Source organism: Sturnira hondurensis, unplaced genomic scaffold (assembly GCF_014824575.4).
Source record: "Sturnira hondurensis isolate 20B ecotype Veracruz unplaced genomic scaffold, ASM1482457v3 Scaffold0010128, whole genome shotgun sequence".
NCBI classification, from domain to species: Eukaryota; Metazoa; Chordata; class Mammalia; order Chiroptera; family Phyllostomidae; genus Sturnira; species Sturnira hondurensis.
The window spans coordinates 38,453,084-38,472,851 of NW_028082759.1; the positions used below are offsets into that span (position 1 = coordinate 38,453,084).

General features: G+C 40.1%; 1 protein-coding gene across 3 annotated transcripts in view; it reads right to left on the reverse strand.

Moving 5' to 3' along the window:
* The window catches only part of RUNX1T1 (RUNX1 partner transcriptional co-repressor 1), a 152,618-nt gene that overhangs the window by 94,697 nt on the left and 38,153 nt on the right, over window positions 1-19,768 (reverse strand). The window contains exon 1 of one of the 3 annotated variants that reach the window (XM_037058716.1): window positions 16,515-16,579. The exons of the other annotated variants lie outside the window; for them this stretch is intronic. Coding sequence (XP_036914611.1) covers window positions 16,515-16,521 — 7 coding nt within the window. The 5' untranslated portion in view covers window positions 16,522-16,579. Of the gene's footprint in view, window positions 1-16,514; window positions 16,580-19,768 lie in introns of those variants that run through there. 3 annotated transcript variants of the gene reach the window in all.

The window sequence follows — 19,768 nt, forward strand, 5'->3', positions numbered from 1 at the left end:
CAGGAAAATGATCCTTGCCTGATGCAGCGAATAATAAATAATAGGAGTGAGGCACACAGGGACTTCAAACTGGGACACTGTTTAAATACCTGACACTATGGCAGGGAAGAAGAGGGTGCACACGCCCAAGGTGCTGGGCAGAGGTAACCTGGGGTGAGCGCTGAATCTCTCAGACAGGAAGTTCCTTATAGCGGCCTGCAAGGCCTCCATGATCAACCCCATCTCTCCCTGCCCCTCTGAGTCTTCCCTCCCAGTGCACCCCCATCCTCCCCTGGGCCTAACCCAGACACACTGGCCTGCGTCCTGTTCATGAAATCATCCAGGCCCCACTCCTACCTTCAGGTCCCTGTGCCTGGAGGTTCTCATCCCCACAGAGCTCCCTGGCTCCTTTCACTCACCTCCCCCAATCTCTGCTCAAAAGTCCCTTAGTAAAGAGGCCCATCTCAACTGCCCAAAATAAAATTGTAACCTGACCCTGTGCCCCAACAGCTCGAAGGACCCTCCTTAGCCAGCTCGGTTTTTTTCATAATTATCATTTTCTAACACACCACAGATTTCACTTACATTTTATGTTTACTGTCTATTCCACTAACCTCACCTACACACCCACATACACTAGAATGTAAGTACTACAAGGGCAAGGAATGGTTCCTGCTTTTACTCACTGACTCATCCCCAGTGGCTAAAAAATAAGATGTGCATGTACTAACAGCTCGATCGATACTTGCTTCATGACTGATTAAACGAATGCACGAATCACACAGGTATCGTAATTGAGTTACGGGGTATTTTTCTGAAGCATTCATTGCCCATATTATGTGTACAACACTGCCGCTAGGCACTATGGATTAAAAAGGAGTAAGAGAGCTGAGAGTCCTTGACCTCAATTTGTGTCAAAATTGCCTCACAGGTTATATCAGGGCAAAGGATGCCACACCCACTTAATCTGTTCACCCACTTCCTCCAACATCTGCTACACACCTGCTTAAACACAGACCTTCACAATGGAAAGGAAACATTTGGTTAAGCAAGGATCTCTACTCTGAGCAACAAAGCGGTCCTCTAGTTTCCCACATAATTCTTTTAAATAAGACTTTTTTGCATAAATTATCCAGGACCAAATAAAGAGCATAACCTGTGTACTCTCAAGATGTGCTAGATTATAAAAATGTTTCCAAATGTTTAGGTCACCTAATGCAACTGGTACATCTCCAATAAGCAATTAACTTTAAATATAGCCATTTATAATTAGTATTGACTGCTTAAATGAACATTCAATGTAGGTTTTCAGACCCTTAAGGATTTCTGGTTTTGTCACAATTTATGAGGTATCAATAAATGACACTTAGGCCCTGCCCTCTCTTCAGTCTTAAACTGGGGGCAGAGTATGACAGATCATTATTAAGGTCCTGTGTTGTGCAATATGACTTCAGCATGACTGGAGTTCATTCTGGAGTTCAGTCCCTGGAAATGTTAGAACCTCTGTGGTTAAAACATGTGGAAGGAAGGAGAGAGGAAAGAGAGAAACAGAACGAACCACACGTTTGACACCCAGCCTGGTCTTCTGAAGGTGAGACGCTCATTCTCCATATGGAGACCGTGTTCAGTACGTCTTTAAATATGTTCTAAGAAAACAAGTTTTGAGGAGGTACAGATAACTGTTTTCACTATTGAAAGGCAAAAATCACACGGAAAAATTGGTCAAAACTAAAGCCCACACTTGGGCTTTCAAAATACAGTAACTGAAAGTGAAAATAATTGCAAACTGGATTTTATCCAAGATGTGGTCATTGTGTTTAGTGGACAAGGGAAGAGAAATCGGGTGATGTAATTTGCAGCATTAAATCATGTAAACCAAACAAATTAAAATGAGGAGGCACAGGACCCAGGTTCGATGTGGCACTGTACCATGCAGTTCCCCCGTGGGAGAGCCCTGTCCTACTGAACCCAAAACAGCCAAATAAGTGTGCCTATCTCCCTCGGCCAGCCTGGGTTTTTTCCCTCCTCTCTTTCTAGGAAAGCAAATATAACATAAGTATATATATCCCCGGCGTCTTGACAGCCTTTGGGCTAGAACAAGAATGCACACAGGGCGCTGACCTGACAATATCTGGGATGGCCCCAGAAACCTCCGTAAGGCTCTTTCTCAGGGAGGGAACTATCTCCTCTGAATTTTCCTGAAGCCTTGAAAACCCATCACTTCCAAAAGATACCACTGTTCAGAATCCCACTGGTGCTTAACTAAGGAAAGAGATCAATCCTAAGAACCAACAGCTGCTGCCTTCTCCTAAACTATGACCCTTCTCTCCCGGATATCTACAGCTCTTCCACTTTCCTCCTCTGTCCCTTACAGTCCAGCCAGAAACAGCAGCAATGTGGCTCCTCCCACACAGCGTGCAGATGTTAACAGCTCTGTACATCAAAAAACATTTCAAGAATCTTGTAAGTGCTGACAAAACTTGCCTGAATTACCCACACTAACTCCTCCTTCATATTCCTTAAGCATACTTTGTTTTTCTGCATGTCTGAGGGGAAATTCAAAAAATAATCTACCAGTTGAAGAATGGAGAACCTCTAGTCAAAAATAAATGTGTAACTGGAAGTAGGGAACGAATTTAAAGGAAAACTCAACTCTTAAATTTGTTCACTGAAGTTATGTCCAAAACAACAGGAACAGAACCGTCTGCAGATGCCCGGCCACCAGCAACACCTGCCCCTGCCCTTAGCCCCACAGTTCTTCCACAGAAAGTCTGGCAAGCTAAACACTGCCTTACAGATGAAGCGAAAATATCTGAAGGGCTGTTTCTGGCAAAAATCTAAGGAGTTCCTTCTTTTCTCCATTTCAGTGCATTAAAAATTCCTCCCCAAAAGCTTGTATCTAATAACCATGCAACTGGTTAACAAACATTGTTACTGTTTTATGAATTAAGACTTTTTTTATAACACCCCTCATTTAACCGCCATGTTCACTCCAATTCACAAGGCAACTTGGCTTCCTCATAGTTAAAACTCTCTCCCGCCCCCAAAAGCCTACACACACACACAGCCATGCACTGCACACCAGCATTTCAGTCAAAGATAAACCCCACATCCAAACTGGTCCCATAAGATTCTAAAGGAGACGAAAAGCTCCTATTGCCCAGTGACGTCATGAAGCTGCGGCGCTGCATGTCCTTCACGTGTTCCTGGTGACACTGGTGTAAACCAACCTACTGCACTGCCAGTCCTGTAAAAATACAGTTCCTATAGTTGTGCACAATGCACAACACTTGATAAACGATGATGCTCCTGGTTTATGCATTTACCATATTATACCTTTCATCGGTATTTTAGAGTATGTTCTTTCTACCTCTAAGAAAAGTTTGCTGTAAAACAGCATGTCACCTTACAACGGCAGCAGCCTCAAACACCTCGAGTTTGCCACATCTGTTCATTGCAACATTTTCTCTTGTGCTTGATCTAATCTCTTGTTTTGAATAGTCACGTGCTGCACAGGTTTGCAGTCCAGGAGCAAGAGGCTATCCACACAGAGTAGGCGTGTAGTGGGCGGAACCACTGACGTCTGTGTCAGTGCAGTCATGGTGTCCGCACGGCCACAAAACCACCTGAGGACGGACTCCTCAGAACACATCCCCACTGGTAGTTAAGCAACACATGATTATATGCATGTACGCACATATGTATGTATGTATGCATATAGAATAAAACAGAATTTTACTGGTAAAAATATTTCAAATGCACCAAGATACATTTTGGCTAAGAAGCAAACCTTTAAAAAACAATCCCAGGTGGTTTCACTGGGCATGGATTTTGCATAGAATTGATTTTCTTCCGCAGGTAATTCTAGGTCAAAGCTAAGAGAGTGCAGAAGCTGAGGCACCTACCACCATGGAGATACTTTAATGCTTCCAGAAAAGGCTCCCAACAGGGTGCTTCCAACTGTTTACATATTCCTCAAAAGCATCCCAAATGTTTTGATTAAAACCAGTGTGTTGATGGTAGATCAGGCACCTGTTAGGAACTGGGCACTCTACTGCGTCTTTTAAATGGATTATCTCATTTAATTCTCACAATAATACCATGGTTTTAGGTACTAATTTTCCCTTTCAAAGATGAGAAAGACATAGCTAAAAGAGGTTAAACAATTACACAAAGTCAAACATTAAACAAATGGCAAGGCTAAAAAGCCAAGAGATGTTTTACTGCTTCAAAAATTCCATGCTAATTCCACCTCGCTCTTTCCAATAGAACTTAGTGTCCACCAAAAACATGACATACAGAGGCTCAAGTTATCCTTGTCAAAGGTAGTTTAGGTCATGCCACTTATGAATGATGTCATGACACTTAGAATGAATTCCCAACCCCTAGCAATGGGCTGGTCCCTGAACCTACCTTAAACTGCCTTTAAAAATGCCAATGCCATTCTCATCTCAAGAGTCTGGAACATGCTATTTCTCTGCCACTAAATCCTCAGTTCACTCAGGTTTTTAGCAAAAGTCTTACCTCCTTAAAGGGCCTGGTGATAAAGGTAAAGGGATTATGAAGTACAAACTGTACTTACAGAATAGTCAAAGGGATGTTAACTACAACACAGGAAATACAGTCACTAATGTTGTAATAAATATGTACGGTGCCAGCTGGGTACTAGACTTACGGGATCATTTCGTAAGTTATATAAATGTCTAACCACTGTGCTATACACCTGAAACTAATATTGAGTGTCAACTGTATTTTTAAATTTACTTTTAAATTAAAAAAAATAACTTTAAAAATGTAAATCAAATTACTTTTTGGCTTCCTTAAATGATTCTAGGTGGCCCTGGCTGGTGTAGCTCAGTGGATTGAGCGCAGGCCTGTGAACCACACAATCGAGGTTCAATTCCCAGTCAGGGCACATGCCTGGGTTGCAGGCCAGTTCCCAGCAGGGGACTCACGGGAGGCAACCATACATCGATATTTCTCTCCTTCTCTCCTTCCCTTCTTCTGTAAAGATAAATAAACTAAAAAATCTTTAAAAAATGATTCTGGGTGGGGTTTTTTTTTTCCAATATTTTTGTGACCCTGGTTGGTGTGGCTGAGTGGATTGAGCACCAGCCTGTGAACCAAAGGGTGGCTGGTTTGATTCCCAGTCAGGGCACATGCCTGGGTTGTGGGCCAGGTCTCTAGTAGGGGGGCACGTGAGTGGCAACTACACCTTGATGTTTCTTTCCCTCTCTTTCTCCCTCCCTTCCTCTCTAAAAATAAAATAAATAAAATCTTTATATATACACACACATATAAGTGGAATTTTAAAAGATATTTTAAGAAATTTTGCCTTCTATGCTTTATTTTAAATAACTTTTTGTCACGTCTACCTCCATTTTTTATTCTACTCCATTTTCTTCTTGCTTCATTGTTTCTGCTGTTGTGAGATGTGGTTTGATTCAGTAAGAACAATATGGAGATTATACAAGAATGCATCTGTCAACTGGAAGCAACACTTGCCCAATGCAGTTTTCTTTTCATTTTTCATAGAACACCCTGGCTCTCTTGATACTCCCATAAGGCAAAAAAGAGATCCATATGCTGCTTTTTTAAAAGGCACCTGCCTTAGCAGTCAAGGTAAATGAGCGCCCCACACACCCTCTCTCCTGGGTTTTAATTGTATTTATCCCTACCTGAAACTATCTTATCGATTTTTCTGTTTCTTGTGTGTCTCCCATCTAAAATGTTAATGCCCTGAGAGGAGGGACTCCCCAGTCTTGCTCACCACTGATTCTTCAACAGTGTCACACCCACAGCGAGAGCTCAATAAATAAATATTTGTTAAATGGATGGCTGAACTTTAGATGCCATGGAGATCCATATATAATTAGATTCAAGCCTGACTCTTAAAAGGTAGTCAGTCTCTAAAAGGACAAGCACACAAATAATTCCACAAGATGAAATGTCTTAAGAGTATATGTGAAATAATAAAGTATTACAGAGCTTCAAAACAAAAAGACTTGTTTTAAATCAGATACCAATAACATATTTGAAACTATTTATAATTTCATCAAGAAAAAGAGGACAGAAAATAAATTAAAGGGGGAATAGGAAAGAAAACACACACACAAGCACACACTCCCCCTCACGTGATTCCTCAGATCGGAAATGCTCAGTTCGGTCAAGGCTCGGAAGATATAAACATCATTGAAATTCAAGAGCAGTTCTGAAAGAGAGGATGCCTCAATTGGTATGCAAGGGATGCTGCCTCCCCCTGAATACATTATGAACTTGCAGCATGCTAATATGCCACACAATCAGAAGCACCAGATGGGGCAGTAGGCAGTACATGTCCCATCAAACCTCGAGAAGATGTATTAATGTTCATGCTCTTTAAAAAAAAAAAAATCCTTTGCCTGTGTCCCTAGACTTCCACATTTCTTAGCACTCAGTTCCTTTCTCTCAAAGCACAGTCCTCCAGGGCTCCAGGGCTGCTCCTCTTCACCAGATGGTGCCAGGAATCATTTCAATCTATTTTATCACAGGAGGCAAAGGCCACAAAGCGTGTCAGACTACGCTTACCAACGGCACATCGAGCACAAAAGAGAACAACAGAAGATACAGGAGACATAAGACATAAATCTTCTCCAGGCACTACTAATGAAACATTTTTTTTTTTAATTACGCCAAACCCTTATTTACATTAAACACAGAGAAAAATAAAAAGAATACTTTTATATGTCCAAACCTGGTATTACTGTGGAACTGAGGTTCACCCAAATGTTGCCTAAATACGATCAGCTAAACTCACAAAATGATGAATAATTAGACGGTGCCCTCACGGTGAGCCAAGGGTACAGTAAATGGTACCTGGATGCTCCACCATTGACTCGCCTGTTTAAAAGTAACCACCTGAACTAACTAACATTCCAGAAGTCATGTTAAAATGCATTTTGTCTTACCTATATCAGCCAATGTAGTCATTAGAAACCAAGGCTCTACACAAATGCATTATTTGCCATTTCTTGAGTATTACTCTTTCAAATACATCACTTAAAATACATTGCCTTTATTTCCATTCATCTATGACCTACCCTGGTTTATTTATGAACAACAACAACAAAAAAATGCTTAAACTTGATTCTTAAACTCGAATATACTTCAGAATTCCCTGAGAGCAAAGTCAAACAGATTGCTAGGCCTACCCCCAGGTTCTGACTCAGTGAGTTTGGGGCAGGGCAGATAAGCTGCAGTTCCAGGAAGTTCCCAGGTGATGCTGATGCTGCTTGCCAGTCCATGGACCCCACTCTGAGAATCCCTTATTGACATTACTCTGGACCATGTGTCCAAAGTGCTTCAATGACCCTCAGAAAGCCTGTAGTCTGTGCAGGACATTGGTAAGGTCCCTATAAAAATAGAGCCACACCCACCTGATACACTGACCATCTGTAAACTTCTAAAAGACACGTATTAAGAAAAAATACTTATAAAATTTTGTCGAATAAGCAAGACTGTTCATTTTATATGGATATATATTTTTATTTTTCAATCACAGTTCATGTTCAATATTAGTCTGTGTTAGTTTCAAAGTATACTATGTAGCGATATTCTCTAAAACTCAAAAGTCCTACCCTATCACTTTCAAATGATTCAATTGAAGAGTTGAAAGAAATATAAGAGGGCAAAATACTGAAAGAAAGCTGCATGAATACAGCATACTAAATGTTTTTCAATCAAATATACATCATGCACGAAATGAATTGTCTTAGCAACCACTCTAGAGTCTTGAGGGTAAATTTTATCATCCCACCAGATTGCTAGTCATCTAAGATGACTGGTGGCTGAATTTACTGTGTAAACAAGGATAAAAATATTTCATTGATATTTGTCTTTGGCTAGAAATGTACTCAGTACGTCTGCTGGATGACTGACCCCTCACACCCATCCTCCCAAACTACATGCAAGTGCCCAGGTGAGGAAGGAGCTAATTCTCCAAAATATGTATCGCATACAATTGTCAACGGCCCTTGACTTTGTTTCTGATTTCAGTAATTATGCCAGAAAGAGTTTTTGAAAGTGTTATATGTTGAATTATACTTTTAATAAATATGATCAGGATAATTATCAAATTTACAATACATGCAATTTTAACTGCTATGCAGAAAGTGCCAATAAAGCTGTATAACCAAAACATAAATTTACTATTTTTCCTTAACTCTAAAAGAAAATGCCTGATGCTTAACTATTATTTACCAATAATTTTATGATTAATTCCTTAACTTTTCCCCGAATAATGAACATGCTTTGTGCATTATTTCTGTCCTTTAAAATCTCCGTGGACCCCAGCCCCCCTCTCATCCACTCACTTATTCATTAAGCAAACATTTGCTGATTGCCTACTACATTCCAAGCTCACCGGTAGCCCAGAATGAAATTATTAGAAGTAGGAAATCAAGATCTTAATGTAAATTGTAGCTTTATCGAGAAGAATGGGTGATGCTTGAAATGTCTGTTTTAAACAACAAAGAGTCTGGACCTCGGAACCCATAAAAGATCAGACAGAACGCAGCTCTCTGGCAGCATCCCCTACTGAGAGACGCAAGCAAAAATCAGCACGGGAGGAAAAAAGCCTCGGTCACCCTCACTGATGTCACAAATTAAAAGTGCCACTTATTAGAATCTGACAAAAACCAAGATGGGCTTTCCAGCCTTTCACTTAAGCATGCACTTTATTATTTTACTCACCAACCTGTTTTCCAAGTTAGCAAATTACTAAATGGGTAAAATGACGGGCACATTAATAGAAAAGGGATGGGCAGATATCAGAAAGATTAAAAAAATTCTGTCAAGTGTGAATAAAACTCAGAAACCCCCAGCCAGTGTAGACAAAACTCACCAAAAACAACCAGCCTAGAGCCCTGTTGTGTGGTTCAAACACTGCCCCCTATTTAAATCAAGAGCGTATCCCTGTCTGCCTTTAATAATTACCACTTCCATGTAAACTCTGCTTTTTAGGAGCACACAGCAGGTTTGCAATCATTATTACCACCATCATGTAAAGTAGAAGTCAGATAGGCAGAATAATTGTATCTAAGACAAAGAGAGGAAAGCTCGGGCAGACAGTAACACGACTTGTTCCTGCTCAGGCCACTAAGTGGAAGAACCCTGACTCACGCCCAGAAATTGGCATTCTCAATGCCTTGTACTTTTTGGTAGATGGCTTCATAGAACACAATATATTGAGTGTTTACAATATTATTCCCAATCAAAAAGCAAAAGATAAAACATGCTCAGCACAAACCAATCAAGAATATAGCTAAGACCACAACCATCCAAAAAGATCCATCAGTAAGTACAAAAATTTTAAACAAGGAAATAGAAGCAACTTAGTGGCTTAAAGAGATAATCTTCTACTCTCTGGAATACACTACAAAATGGTTCAATTTTCCCTAGAGGTTTTGGTGAAAGATGTATTAATATCACCAAATATGTTATCAAATGCTTTACACCAGAATATATAAGTAAAATGTAAATAAAGATGAAAAACAAGTAGAAAATAGTTCAATGACAGGTAAGTATTCCTTCCAACAAAGTTCTCTAGGAAGACCTCTGAAAGTGTAAAAGAGAAAGTTTTGAAAGCCTGATCACACCTACATTTACTAAATTTAGGGTGGCGGGGGGTGGAGCCGGGGACTACTCCATGTTCTTAGAATGCCCTGGTAATGAAGAAGCTGGATTTTGCCTCTGAATTCTGTCACTCTAAATTTTATAGACCAATGCCTAGGAATAAAGTCTAGAAAAAACAAGTGCTTTCAAAGGATAAAAATGTTCATTTTTATTGCTTTCATATTTTCCTGTCTCTAGACTATACAACTACAAGTAATGCTAGAGCAGAAAGGAAGAAGAAAATACAAGTTAACAGGCCTTTCAAACGAAGTGTTCCCTGAGCACCTGGTATGTAAGTTCAGAGTTAACCATAATGGAGAGGAAACAATGCCCATCTCTGAGGGAAGGTGTCAGAATCAAGGCCTTTCTTCCTTCCAGTCATATCCTTCCCAAGACACTTGTTAAGCGTCTCAAATGCAAAAATATATACATTGTTACCACAAAACCCTCAAAATTTATTATGCGTTTACTTCCCAATAACCCAAGAACCATTAAAGCAAACAAGTCCTGTGGAAGGCAATGAAGTTAAACCACACAAAGTTCAAATGCAAAGATATGATCAGAAGCACAGTAACTGTCTCTCTCAAAGTTCCAAATAGCTTAGCACCCCATTAAAATCATCCCAGATTATTAAGAATGCTGCTTTGTCAAACTCTTTACGACTCTTGTGAAAGTCATAAACACATGATAAAGACACCCTCTGATATCCCTTCTTTCTAAAGAGCATTTCTGCCTATCTAATTTCATAGCTCTTAAGGCCAAACCCTTTACTGCATCATGCTCTCATACATCCTCTCAAAATCACTGTCTTGCATGAGCATCACACACTGTATGATGTTAACAAACCACACAGAATTAAATGAATCCCTCTAATAAAGTGAGGGGTTTTTGTTGTTGTTGTTGTTTTTTTTTTACAGAGCACACTTACCACTTCGCCTTTGAAAGGGAAATGTGAAAAAGAGAAGTGAAATCTTTTAAAGAAAGCTTCCCACAACTTTAAAAATCAATTGCATTTTTTTGGACGGGGAGAGGCACAATGAAAAAAGAGACCCACTTTCCTACATCACATTCATCTTCTGGACACACTATGCAGGCAGGCCCACCTAGAGCCTCCTGGGGCGACCCAGGATGCCCAGCACTCTCTCAACCAAGAGATCTGAATTTTTTTAAGCACCCAATGTTTAACAACTTTGTCTGTCAATGTGTTGAATATATCATTTGCTTTCCAATTTTCTACTGTTTCCAAAACATAGAAAATCATCCATCTGAGCTTCTCATCAACAAAAGATAGCCAGGATCACCCCTTCCAAAGGTCTGAAAAGGTGACGTTTTAGTTAACCTGTGCAGTGCTGCCAGGAGGAAATGATTTCTATCAGGCTTTTCAAACTAATGGACATTTGCCTATCACTCCCATTGCACCCCTTCAGGAAAAGTAGGTATACCCAGAGAAATAATCGCCATCCCAAAATGTTTTATCCAAGACCATTTCTCGATGACTAAGGCTAATGCTTTTACATTTTAATCCCTCAGCAAAAAGAACTCTCCTTTCTATGCTACTGTCCTTCAAATTCAAATATTCCTTTTTAAATGTTTCTAGCTAGCTAGCTTCCATTGCAAAATATCTTCTCATCAAGCCACAACATACTTACACTCTCCTCAAAAAGGAAAGGGGGGGGGGGAAGGAATCCAAAATCAACAAACCAAGAAATCCCTTCTCTGTCATTGAACTCTATTTACATCTTTGGCCCAAATGCTTAACTTATCTGATCTTCATGTTTCAAACAGATCACGTGGTCACAGAAACCATTTGCAGAGCTGTCGTGACAATTAGAAAGTATACAGGTGCCCACCTAGGGCCTGGCATATATAGGCTTTCAATAAAAGGCTGCTCTTGCTATACTATCAGAGATTTATTCTCTTCAGAGATGACAGGTACACATTCCCTTTGAGATTAAGAGGATCTCATGGTTCCTTTGATTGGAACTCTACGTGTTGAAAAACATAATTAAGCTAGACATTCTCAGAAAGTACATTTACATTAATATTAATTAATGCGAACAGCTGTTGGAGAAAGCCAGCCATATAAGCCTGCTTCTTGGTCAGGTGTAAAATCCTATTGTACTCAAGTTATGAGTCATTTCAGTTAACGACTTATTTTACCAAGGAGCTGTATGTACACTGCCCACACTGCTTTCAAGAAATGCTATACCCACTGTCGCACAAATTAAAATTTAATAAACAAAATGAATGTCCTGTCCTCCATATAAAAACAACAAACGAAAAAACATACCATTAATGGAGATCCCATTTGGAGCAAGCAGGAGGCAGGCAAGGCTTTCCAATAGGCATTAGGATAGGCCCACTGTCCACCCTTTCCCCTGTGGCCTTGACTCCTTATCCAGTTAGGTACTACCCCACGCTGGGCTCCTTTACCTGTCTCCAGGCTCACGTTCATATCACTCCACGTAATACCGACTGCTTATTTCTCTGCCTGCAGCACCAGAACTCAAAACTCCCAAGGGCCTGCCGGAACCATAGTTCTCCTGGCACATTTTCAGCAACCTACAGACGCCTGCTCCAGTGCCTGAAGTTCCTTGTGACGCTATCCTTTCAGTGGCCAACCCTACACTGCTCGACCTGCTTAATACTCTGGTAACTAACCACAGGGAGGCTTTCTAGTTTCCAAACAATTATTATAAGGTGATTTTTAAAATTCTTTTTTACTGTTATTCTGTTATTACAGTTGTCCCAGTTTGACAGCACACCTCTGCCACGGGCCAAGCAATTCCTGTCACAGATTCTCCTACATAGCTCTGCAGTCCTGGAGAAGGAAGGAAGAAGGCATGTGGTAAAAAGCAATCCAGGGCTGGATATAAAAGACAGCAAAGTAAGACTGGCGCGGATATGGCAATGGGACTTAATGTGCATATGAGAGGTAGAAGAGGCATGGTATAGAGGGTGACTGAGAGAAACTTCTCCCTCAATTTAACAAACCACCTGAGCAAGTTGCTCAACCTCAAGGAGCTTCAGTTTCAACATCTGTAAGTTGGAGGCACTTGCAAGATGAACCTTCCAGCTCTAAAACGTTTCTGTTCCTCTGCTGATGCAGAAGGCCGTTCAGAATCTTGTAATCCCAGCAGCTTCTTTGCAAACATCCAATATCACTGGTGACGAGATGATTAATAAACCTTACTACACTATATAGTGCCCACTAAGAGAATGTTTGCTCTAAAAAGCAAAAATAAACTAGCAGTCTTATGAAAACTTCACAAATTATCACCCTCCCCCCCAAATTAAACACGTACATTTTTCAATAGATCATTAACTATACAGGGAGATGCCTTGTGAAACTTTCTAAGTATTGTTTAAAATATCGAACTAAGAGGTCAAGAACTCTGAAACATTATAGAGGAAATAATTTTGAAAGAAAGAGGGAAAGGGTGCCAGAGTTTGGAGAAAAGCTGGAAAATCTAAATTTCTGCTACAAAGAAGTAATATTCATATAAACTACATGTATAATTGGATATTTGCGGCTTATAGATTTTTCTTTAATAGCTGGCAGGAGGCTTGTTTGAAGAATTAGCCTAACACAATGGCAAACCCACCGGCAGGGTAAAACAGAGTGACGGTGAATGCACTGTTGTGTTTTCTGTTCTTGAATAAGAACATTTAGATGCATTGATTAAAAAGAATAATAACCAGGTGCATTAGCCAAACGTTCGGTTGCTAGGGACACTAACAGTTGTCTGTCCATGGCAATTCCATTGCTGTTTTTCACACAAATCATCGCTTGCAAGCACTGATGTTAAAAACAGAAACACAGTCTCGTACACAGTGGCTATAAATGCCAAATCAATTTTCAGCAGATAATAAAGTCCATGTTTTACAATCAGCAATGCACTGTTTTACTACCCAAAAATGTAAGCTAATAATATATAACTCTGCTAAATGGAAAATGCAGATATGCTGCTAAAAAACAGGCCGGCTGTGAGAGGATGGATCATTTCTGCAGGGACCTTCATAAAGCTCTGCGTAAGTGTTTTGAAAATATCACATGATGTGGCCATGTGTTAAAAATTACAGCCAGTTAAGTTCTCTGCTAAGAAAAATATGTGGGCAATTTATGAAATGCACTCCAGAATGGAGATGTCTTAAGTAAAACCAGACTTTGAAAACAAACTTTTTTTTTGAAACTTGAACTTAAAAAAAAAGTTCCATGCACATCTGGAGAGCAGGACCATTGAGAAGGGGTGGTCTGACCTAATATTAGCCATCTTCTGAAAGAACGGCACTATTTCTGGGCTACATGGACTGTGCTCACTTATTGTCCTTTTAAGGAAACAGTCGGAAAGCATTTTGTAGGTCAACATATGTTCTTTGATAGTATTATACAAAATTGATAAAAATATGAATGTTTCAGAATGCTTGGAGTCATCTCCTCCTGAAACAATACAATGCCCCAGGTCTCCCAACCTTGTCATAGGAAAACATTTTCCTTTTCTTAAACACAGGGATCCAGTTGTCACAGAGTGACAAGAGTGAAATGATATTTCCTTATACTAAATTAAATCATAAAAATAGTTCAATTTATTTTTTTTAAGTATGCATGGCCTCCTTGGACTTTTCATAGTTCATTTCGGTAATAGTATGCTATCAACAGCTAAAGCATGTGTTTGTTAACTGAAATAATTCTAGAAACCCCTACACGAAAGACTTTTGTACCTACCCACCCCCACAGATTGGTATGTCTTTGAACAAATTCAGTCAGTGCAATTCAGTCTCCCTGTTTCCAGGGAGCCCCGTTTTTATGAAAAAGGTCCGAGACCTGAGAATAGTTCATTCAAGTTTGACACAACCAGGAACCAGTTCTGACACCTGGCATTAATAATAATAATAATAATAATAGTAATAATAATGGTGTTATATAAATATGTAAGTCAAATTTTTAAAAAGAGAGACAACAGCACATTACCTGAAACACACTCTTTTACTCCTATACACATACTGGCTTATATATAAATATAAAATACGCCCCAGGTGGTTAAAACTGTCCATTAACATAAGTGCATATGTATGGACTAAAATGTGTTAAAAACATATTAAGAGGCAGTCCACCCAATAGTAGAGTTTAAAAAGTGCAGATGGGTGTCAAAAATAGCCAAGTGTCAGATCTGCTCAAGTATCTCCATTCTGGCACATACTCACAGTCACAGCTGTTAATATATTCTCTGCATCCAAGTAAAAGGTTCTCTAACACAGCTGATGAGAGAGAGAGAGAGAGAGAGAGAAACACTGCCCACACCTAAGGCTACTGTTTCAGAACCAGTCAGATATTAACAGCCCAACAGCAAAACAAAACTTGCCAATTATTCTAAAACTTTAACTACAGTTCAATGCATTTTAAATAAAGATGCTTTTAAAGATTACTTTAAAACCATGTGATTAGGGGTGCTGAGGGTCCTATCCTTTCCCCTATTATCACTGACGAATGTCTTTGGTTTATTGTGAGTTTTATTTTGTATTTTGAATTCCTCAAAATACAAATAAATCTGACCATTTAACACATTTATGGAGAGCATAAAAACAAAGAAGATTCAAATGCTGACATAAAAATCAGATGAAACTGCATAATACTTGAGTGAAATAAAAAACACACTCATCTTTTCACACCCATTCCACATTGCACACCCAATGCACATTACATTTTTAGGTGCACAGTGCATACAAATAAAGATGAGACCTTCAGAAGTTAAAATGATCTTTTGAATACCTTGGTCATTGTGTTTTTGTAAATTGGTTTTACCCACATTTCATCTACATACATTTCTCATCGACTGAACTAATGAAAAACTGCAGTTCTGTGACAAATGCATCCCTCCTGCACATATATTAATAATGATGAGAATTACAAGACACATACTAAAGGGGGAAACATTCTTCAAACAACTGGCAATACCTACACACAACTGTGGTTGCAGAAAAACTGGCAGATAATGTTTCAAAACACCATCTGTGAGGTGTACACACTCTGACCGAGCACAGCCTTTTTTGCCTCTCCTGCCCAAATAATCTACACGACTTAGCCAGCTGTAGGACCTCTCTCTGCCCTGTCTTTTTTATCTAGAGAGAGGCTGCTCAAAGTAGGCACAGGGCAACACAGACAGTTCCTGGGAGGAGCAGAAACGACTCCTTCCCCATCAGGGGTTGCTTCTCCTCCAGGGCTGCTTTCTCCATAAGCAGAGCCTTCCCTGGCAACAATCTCGGACAGGAACGCTCCAGGCTCCAAAGATAATATTTTTCACAGGAAACTGACATACACTAAATTTCCAGAACCACAACAGCTTCAGTAATTCGTCAGACTTTTTTATTTTTAATTAACAGATGGCAATTATTTGCCTATGACATCTAAGGATTTAGGACAAGACTGGAAATATTTGTAGTTCCAAAGCTTTCTTTACTTTCTTTTAGATAAACAGCTTTTTAAAGAGACCTTATCCTGGGGTTCCGCCATAATCTGAAAATTCTCTCCACAGATGAAATTTCCAGGATGCAAGGTACAGATGACAGTCACAAAATCCAGAACAGAAACAATACTTCTAACTTGAGCTCAATTCACTCAAGTAAATCGCTCTGGCACACATGCGTGGCTAGTTTCCCCTCAGCTTTTAAAACACACCTCCGAATTTTAAAAGGGAGGACTCCACACCCTACACCCCCCGCACTGAGATTTTGATGGCCCTGTGTATGCCCCCTTCCACAAATCACCCCTGTCATCCCCAGCCCCTGCCCGCACCATGGGGCAGAAGGTAGTTTCCGTGCCTAAGGAAAAGTAGGCTTTCTTCATAGTAAAACCAGAGAGAGAAAGGAGAGCAGGGCGAACTCACCAGGCATCCTTGAACGCAGCGTCCACACAGAAAGTGACTGTCTCCTAAAAGCAGGCGCAAGCAGAGCTCATGCCTCCTGTTCTGGAATGAGTGCAGGCAGAGAGAGGAGGGCCATCAGAAGGGGCGGCATAGCCCGAGGCAGGGTGCTGGGCGCGTGCGTCTGCCAGGCAGAGACAGATGGAGAGCTGACACTCCGGGTTGCACTTGAAGCAGAAATGTGGATGATGACAGGAGCACATGTGGCCTTGAACCCAGCCCTGTCTCTTCAGGCAGAACAATGACAGGGATGTGTGTGCAAAGTATCGCAAGCGTGGCCTCCCCTTACCCACTCTCTCTCTCTCTCTCTCTCTCTCTCAGAAGTTCCAGAGCACCAAAGAACAGAAAGTAAAAAGCAGAATGATAAGCTAAATGCTGAATAATTCATTCACCAACCCCCCATCCAGTTACAAGTTAACCCTTATTTTGCCAAAAGAATGAAAAGTAGACCTGGCCCCTACCAGTGCTCACAATAAAAGGTTTCCCTTCATCTTCTCACAATGGTGAATGGTATTAAATTTTTTTTAAAAAGCAAGCATAGGCACAAACCTCAAAGCTTGTTTATTGAACTGAAAATCCAAAACAGTATAAAAACAGCTTTATAAGACTTTGTATATGGTGCCAGTTTATCACACCGAACAAAGTATCGGAATCATTCCTTTTGTCAGCTTCTCAGCAGTATGTGTAAAATAGAACACTGTAAAAGCCGAAGCAGGCCACTTTTATTTTACTAGTGCGCTTTTAACCCCCTGCGATCCCTGTGCTGATACGCGCCAAACATTTCCAGCTTACTCTCCTCTATCTGGCATAGAGATCCATGGGAAATGAAAACAAAATCTTCACTGCAAAAAGCCTTTTCAAAAGCTGAACAATCATGTCCTCCTGATTTCTGATTTTTTGCACACCCTTCAATGTTTATCCTTCCCATGAATAACACATACCCAACCCGGTTCAATGGACTCTTCCCTATTAAGCTTTAATGGACACCATGATATATAAAACTACAAGCCTTTGTTACAGTGCTTTAGCTAAAGCTAGCTATTTTCCTCTCAGCAGTCCCTCTTTAGTCCTTTGTAAAACATCCTTGCCTCACAGGAGAAACATACGCCTGTCTGCCTTGCATGCCTTTTCTAAACACACAAAAATGCCAGGCAGACGGAAAATACCGTTTCCCTCTAAAACTCTTCCTCACTTCAACACTTGCAAATCTTCCCCAGGTCTGTATGTATTTGTTTTAACAACAGGGCAGGCACATGATGAGACAGATGCCTCGGGCTTTACCTTTCCAATGCATGTTCAATCCACTATAAACACAAAAACAATTCTGCCCAGGAGCCTCTGACAACCCTGCAAGTTCAAGGAATATATGACAGACAGGAGCATCCCCTTTAACTCTCGCTATCCCTTCACAGTCTTCCTCTGCTTGTTCTACACTTTCTATATGCCTTTTAGCCTTTGTCAGGTAAGATGTGCCCCCTACTCTCCGCCTCAAAAAAAAATCATAAAAGCCCATCTAAAAACACAGGCAGTCACTGTGACTTCTACCTCCTCGCCCTTCCTACACTTCTTCACAAGAGTGCACTCAACCTGTTTCAAAGCACACCCACACACGCACACACCCCCTGCCCAACCTCAAAATAATTCATCTTTAGTAAACAGTGTCAATCAATATGAACTTCCACAGCCCCAAAATATTGCGCCCTAGAAGTACTGCTGCATCTAGTGAACCCCTCAAAAATCCATCATGGTCAGAGACAACTTATAAAAAGAGTATAATTCATAATGATTACTCTGTTCTGTCACTAACAGTATACTGCACCCTATTTATGAGGCTAATCTTTTTGTTCATCTTAGTTAGATGTCACTTGTAATGAGGTTCTGTGTAATGGATTTCTGTATAGTTAAGCACCGAGCTAAAACATTCTTATGACAGAAAGCTTTATAGCAGGCATGAGAGTGATAATCAATTAAGTCCTGCAATAAGGGCCTTTATGGAATCCAGCATCCGAAATCCGTGTATTTTCATTTTAAACAGAGTATTTTTTAAAGCCACTCAATGATTTTTTAAAATAGTTTATCTGTGTGAGAAAGAAAATATGTTCACGGTGGGAAACCCAACCTTTCAGGGATATGCACGGTGAATCACTTCTGAAATAGAAAATCACAGGACAAAAATGCATTCCACTTGAAGAAAACTGGATGATATCCGGTTTTAAAACTAGGTCTTAATATCGGTGCACTGCAAGTTGCTAAGCCATCGCTCAGAAAATTGAACGTCCATATGCTGTGTGATTATGTATCTTTTCTATGTGTAAAAAAGCTTTTTAAGCTGTTATCTGACTACAGTAATTGCCACTTTAAATTGATCCACGTCAACAAAACCCGGATCCCTGGAGATTCTCACCTAGAAGTCTGATTGCAGAAAGGGCCTGAGTGTGTGTGCATCTGAGACTAGTTCAGCATTTTCCCAGGGAACCAGTTTCTTCCTCGTGGTCCTCAAGCTATAGGGCCACGCAAAGCAGCGACCCTATTTGGCCGTTCTCCCTGAACATGGAAACCTGGAGACCTAGTTCCACGCAGTTACTTAGACAAAAATAACTTTCCCTTCAATAAAAAAGAAAAAAAGTATAGCAGCCAAGATCTCTAACATCCAAACTGTATAGTAAAAATAGACAATCAATAACAGGATGAATGCATTCATGCAGTGAATGGGGGGGAAACACACAGTGCTAAAGTTTTCTCCAGTACAAAGCACTGTCCTGCACCATTAGAAAACATGTTTTAAAAATTAAATAGATTCAAAACAATCATAAAGAATACACTGCTGACCAATTACGTACTTCCTCAAGAGAACCATGTCAGTGAAGGAATGTCTTGTAATTAAGAACACAGAGCATTTCTAAGGTGATCTGTTAAAGAAAGTCATCTGAATACCCACTTTCCAAATTGGTAAATTTAGTCAAACAACTGAAGGCCAAGCTTCTGGAAAAAATACATAAACTCGTTTTTGACAGTAATTTTACATCATTCTCCAGAAAGGCATATGGTATTGTATTACTCCAAGGTATTTTTCACTTGTTTCCAAAACAAACGAACCCTATCCTACAGATTTTGCCTTTGTTCAAAACCTGACTTAACCAATAGGGGCTAGCAGTCTATTAAAATCGTCTGCAATTAACGAAAGCTCTCTACACCAGTGAAGGGAGAATTTGAGTTAA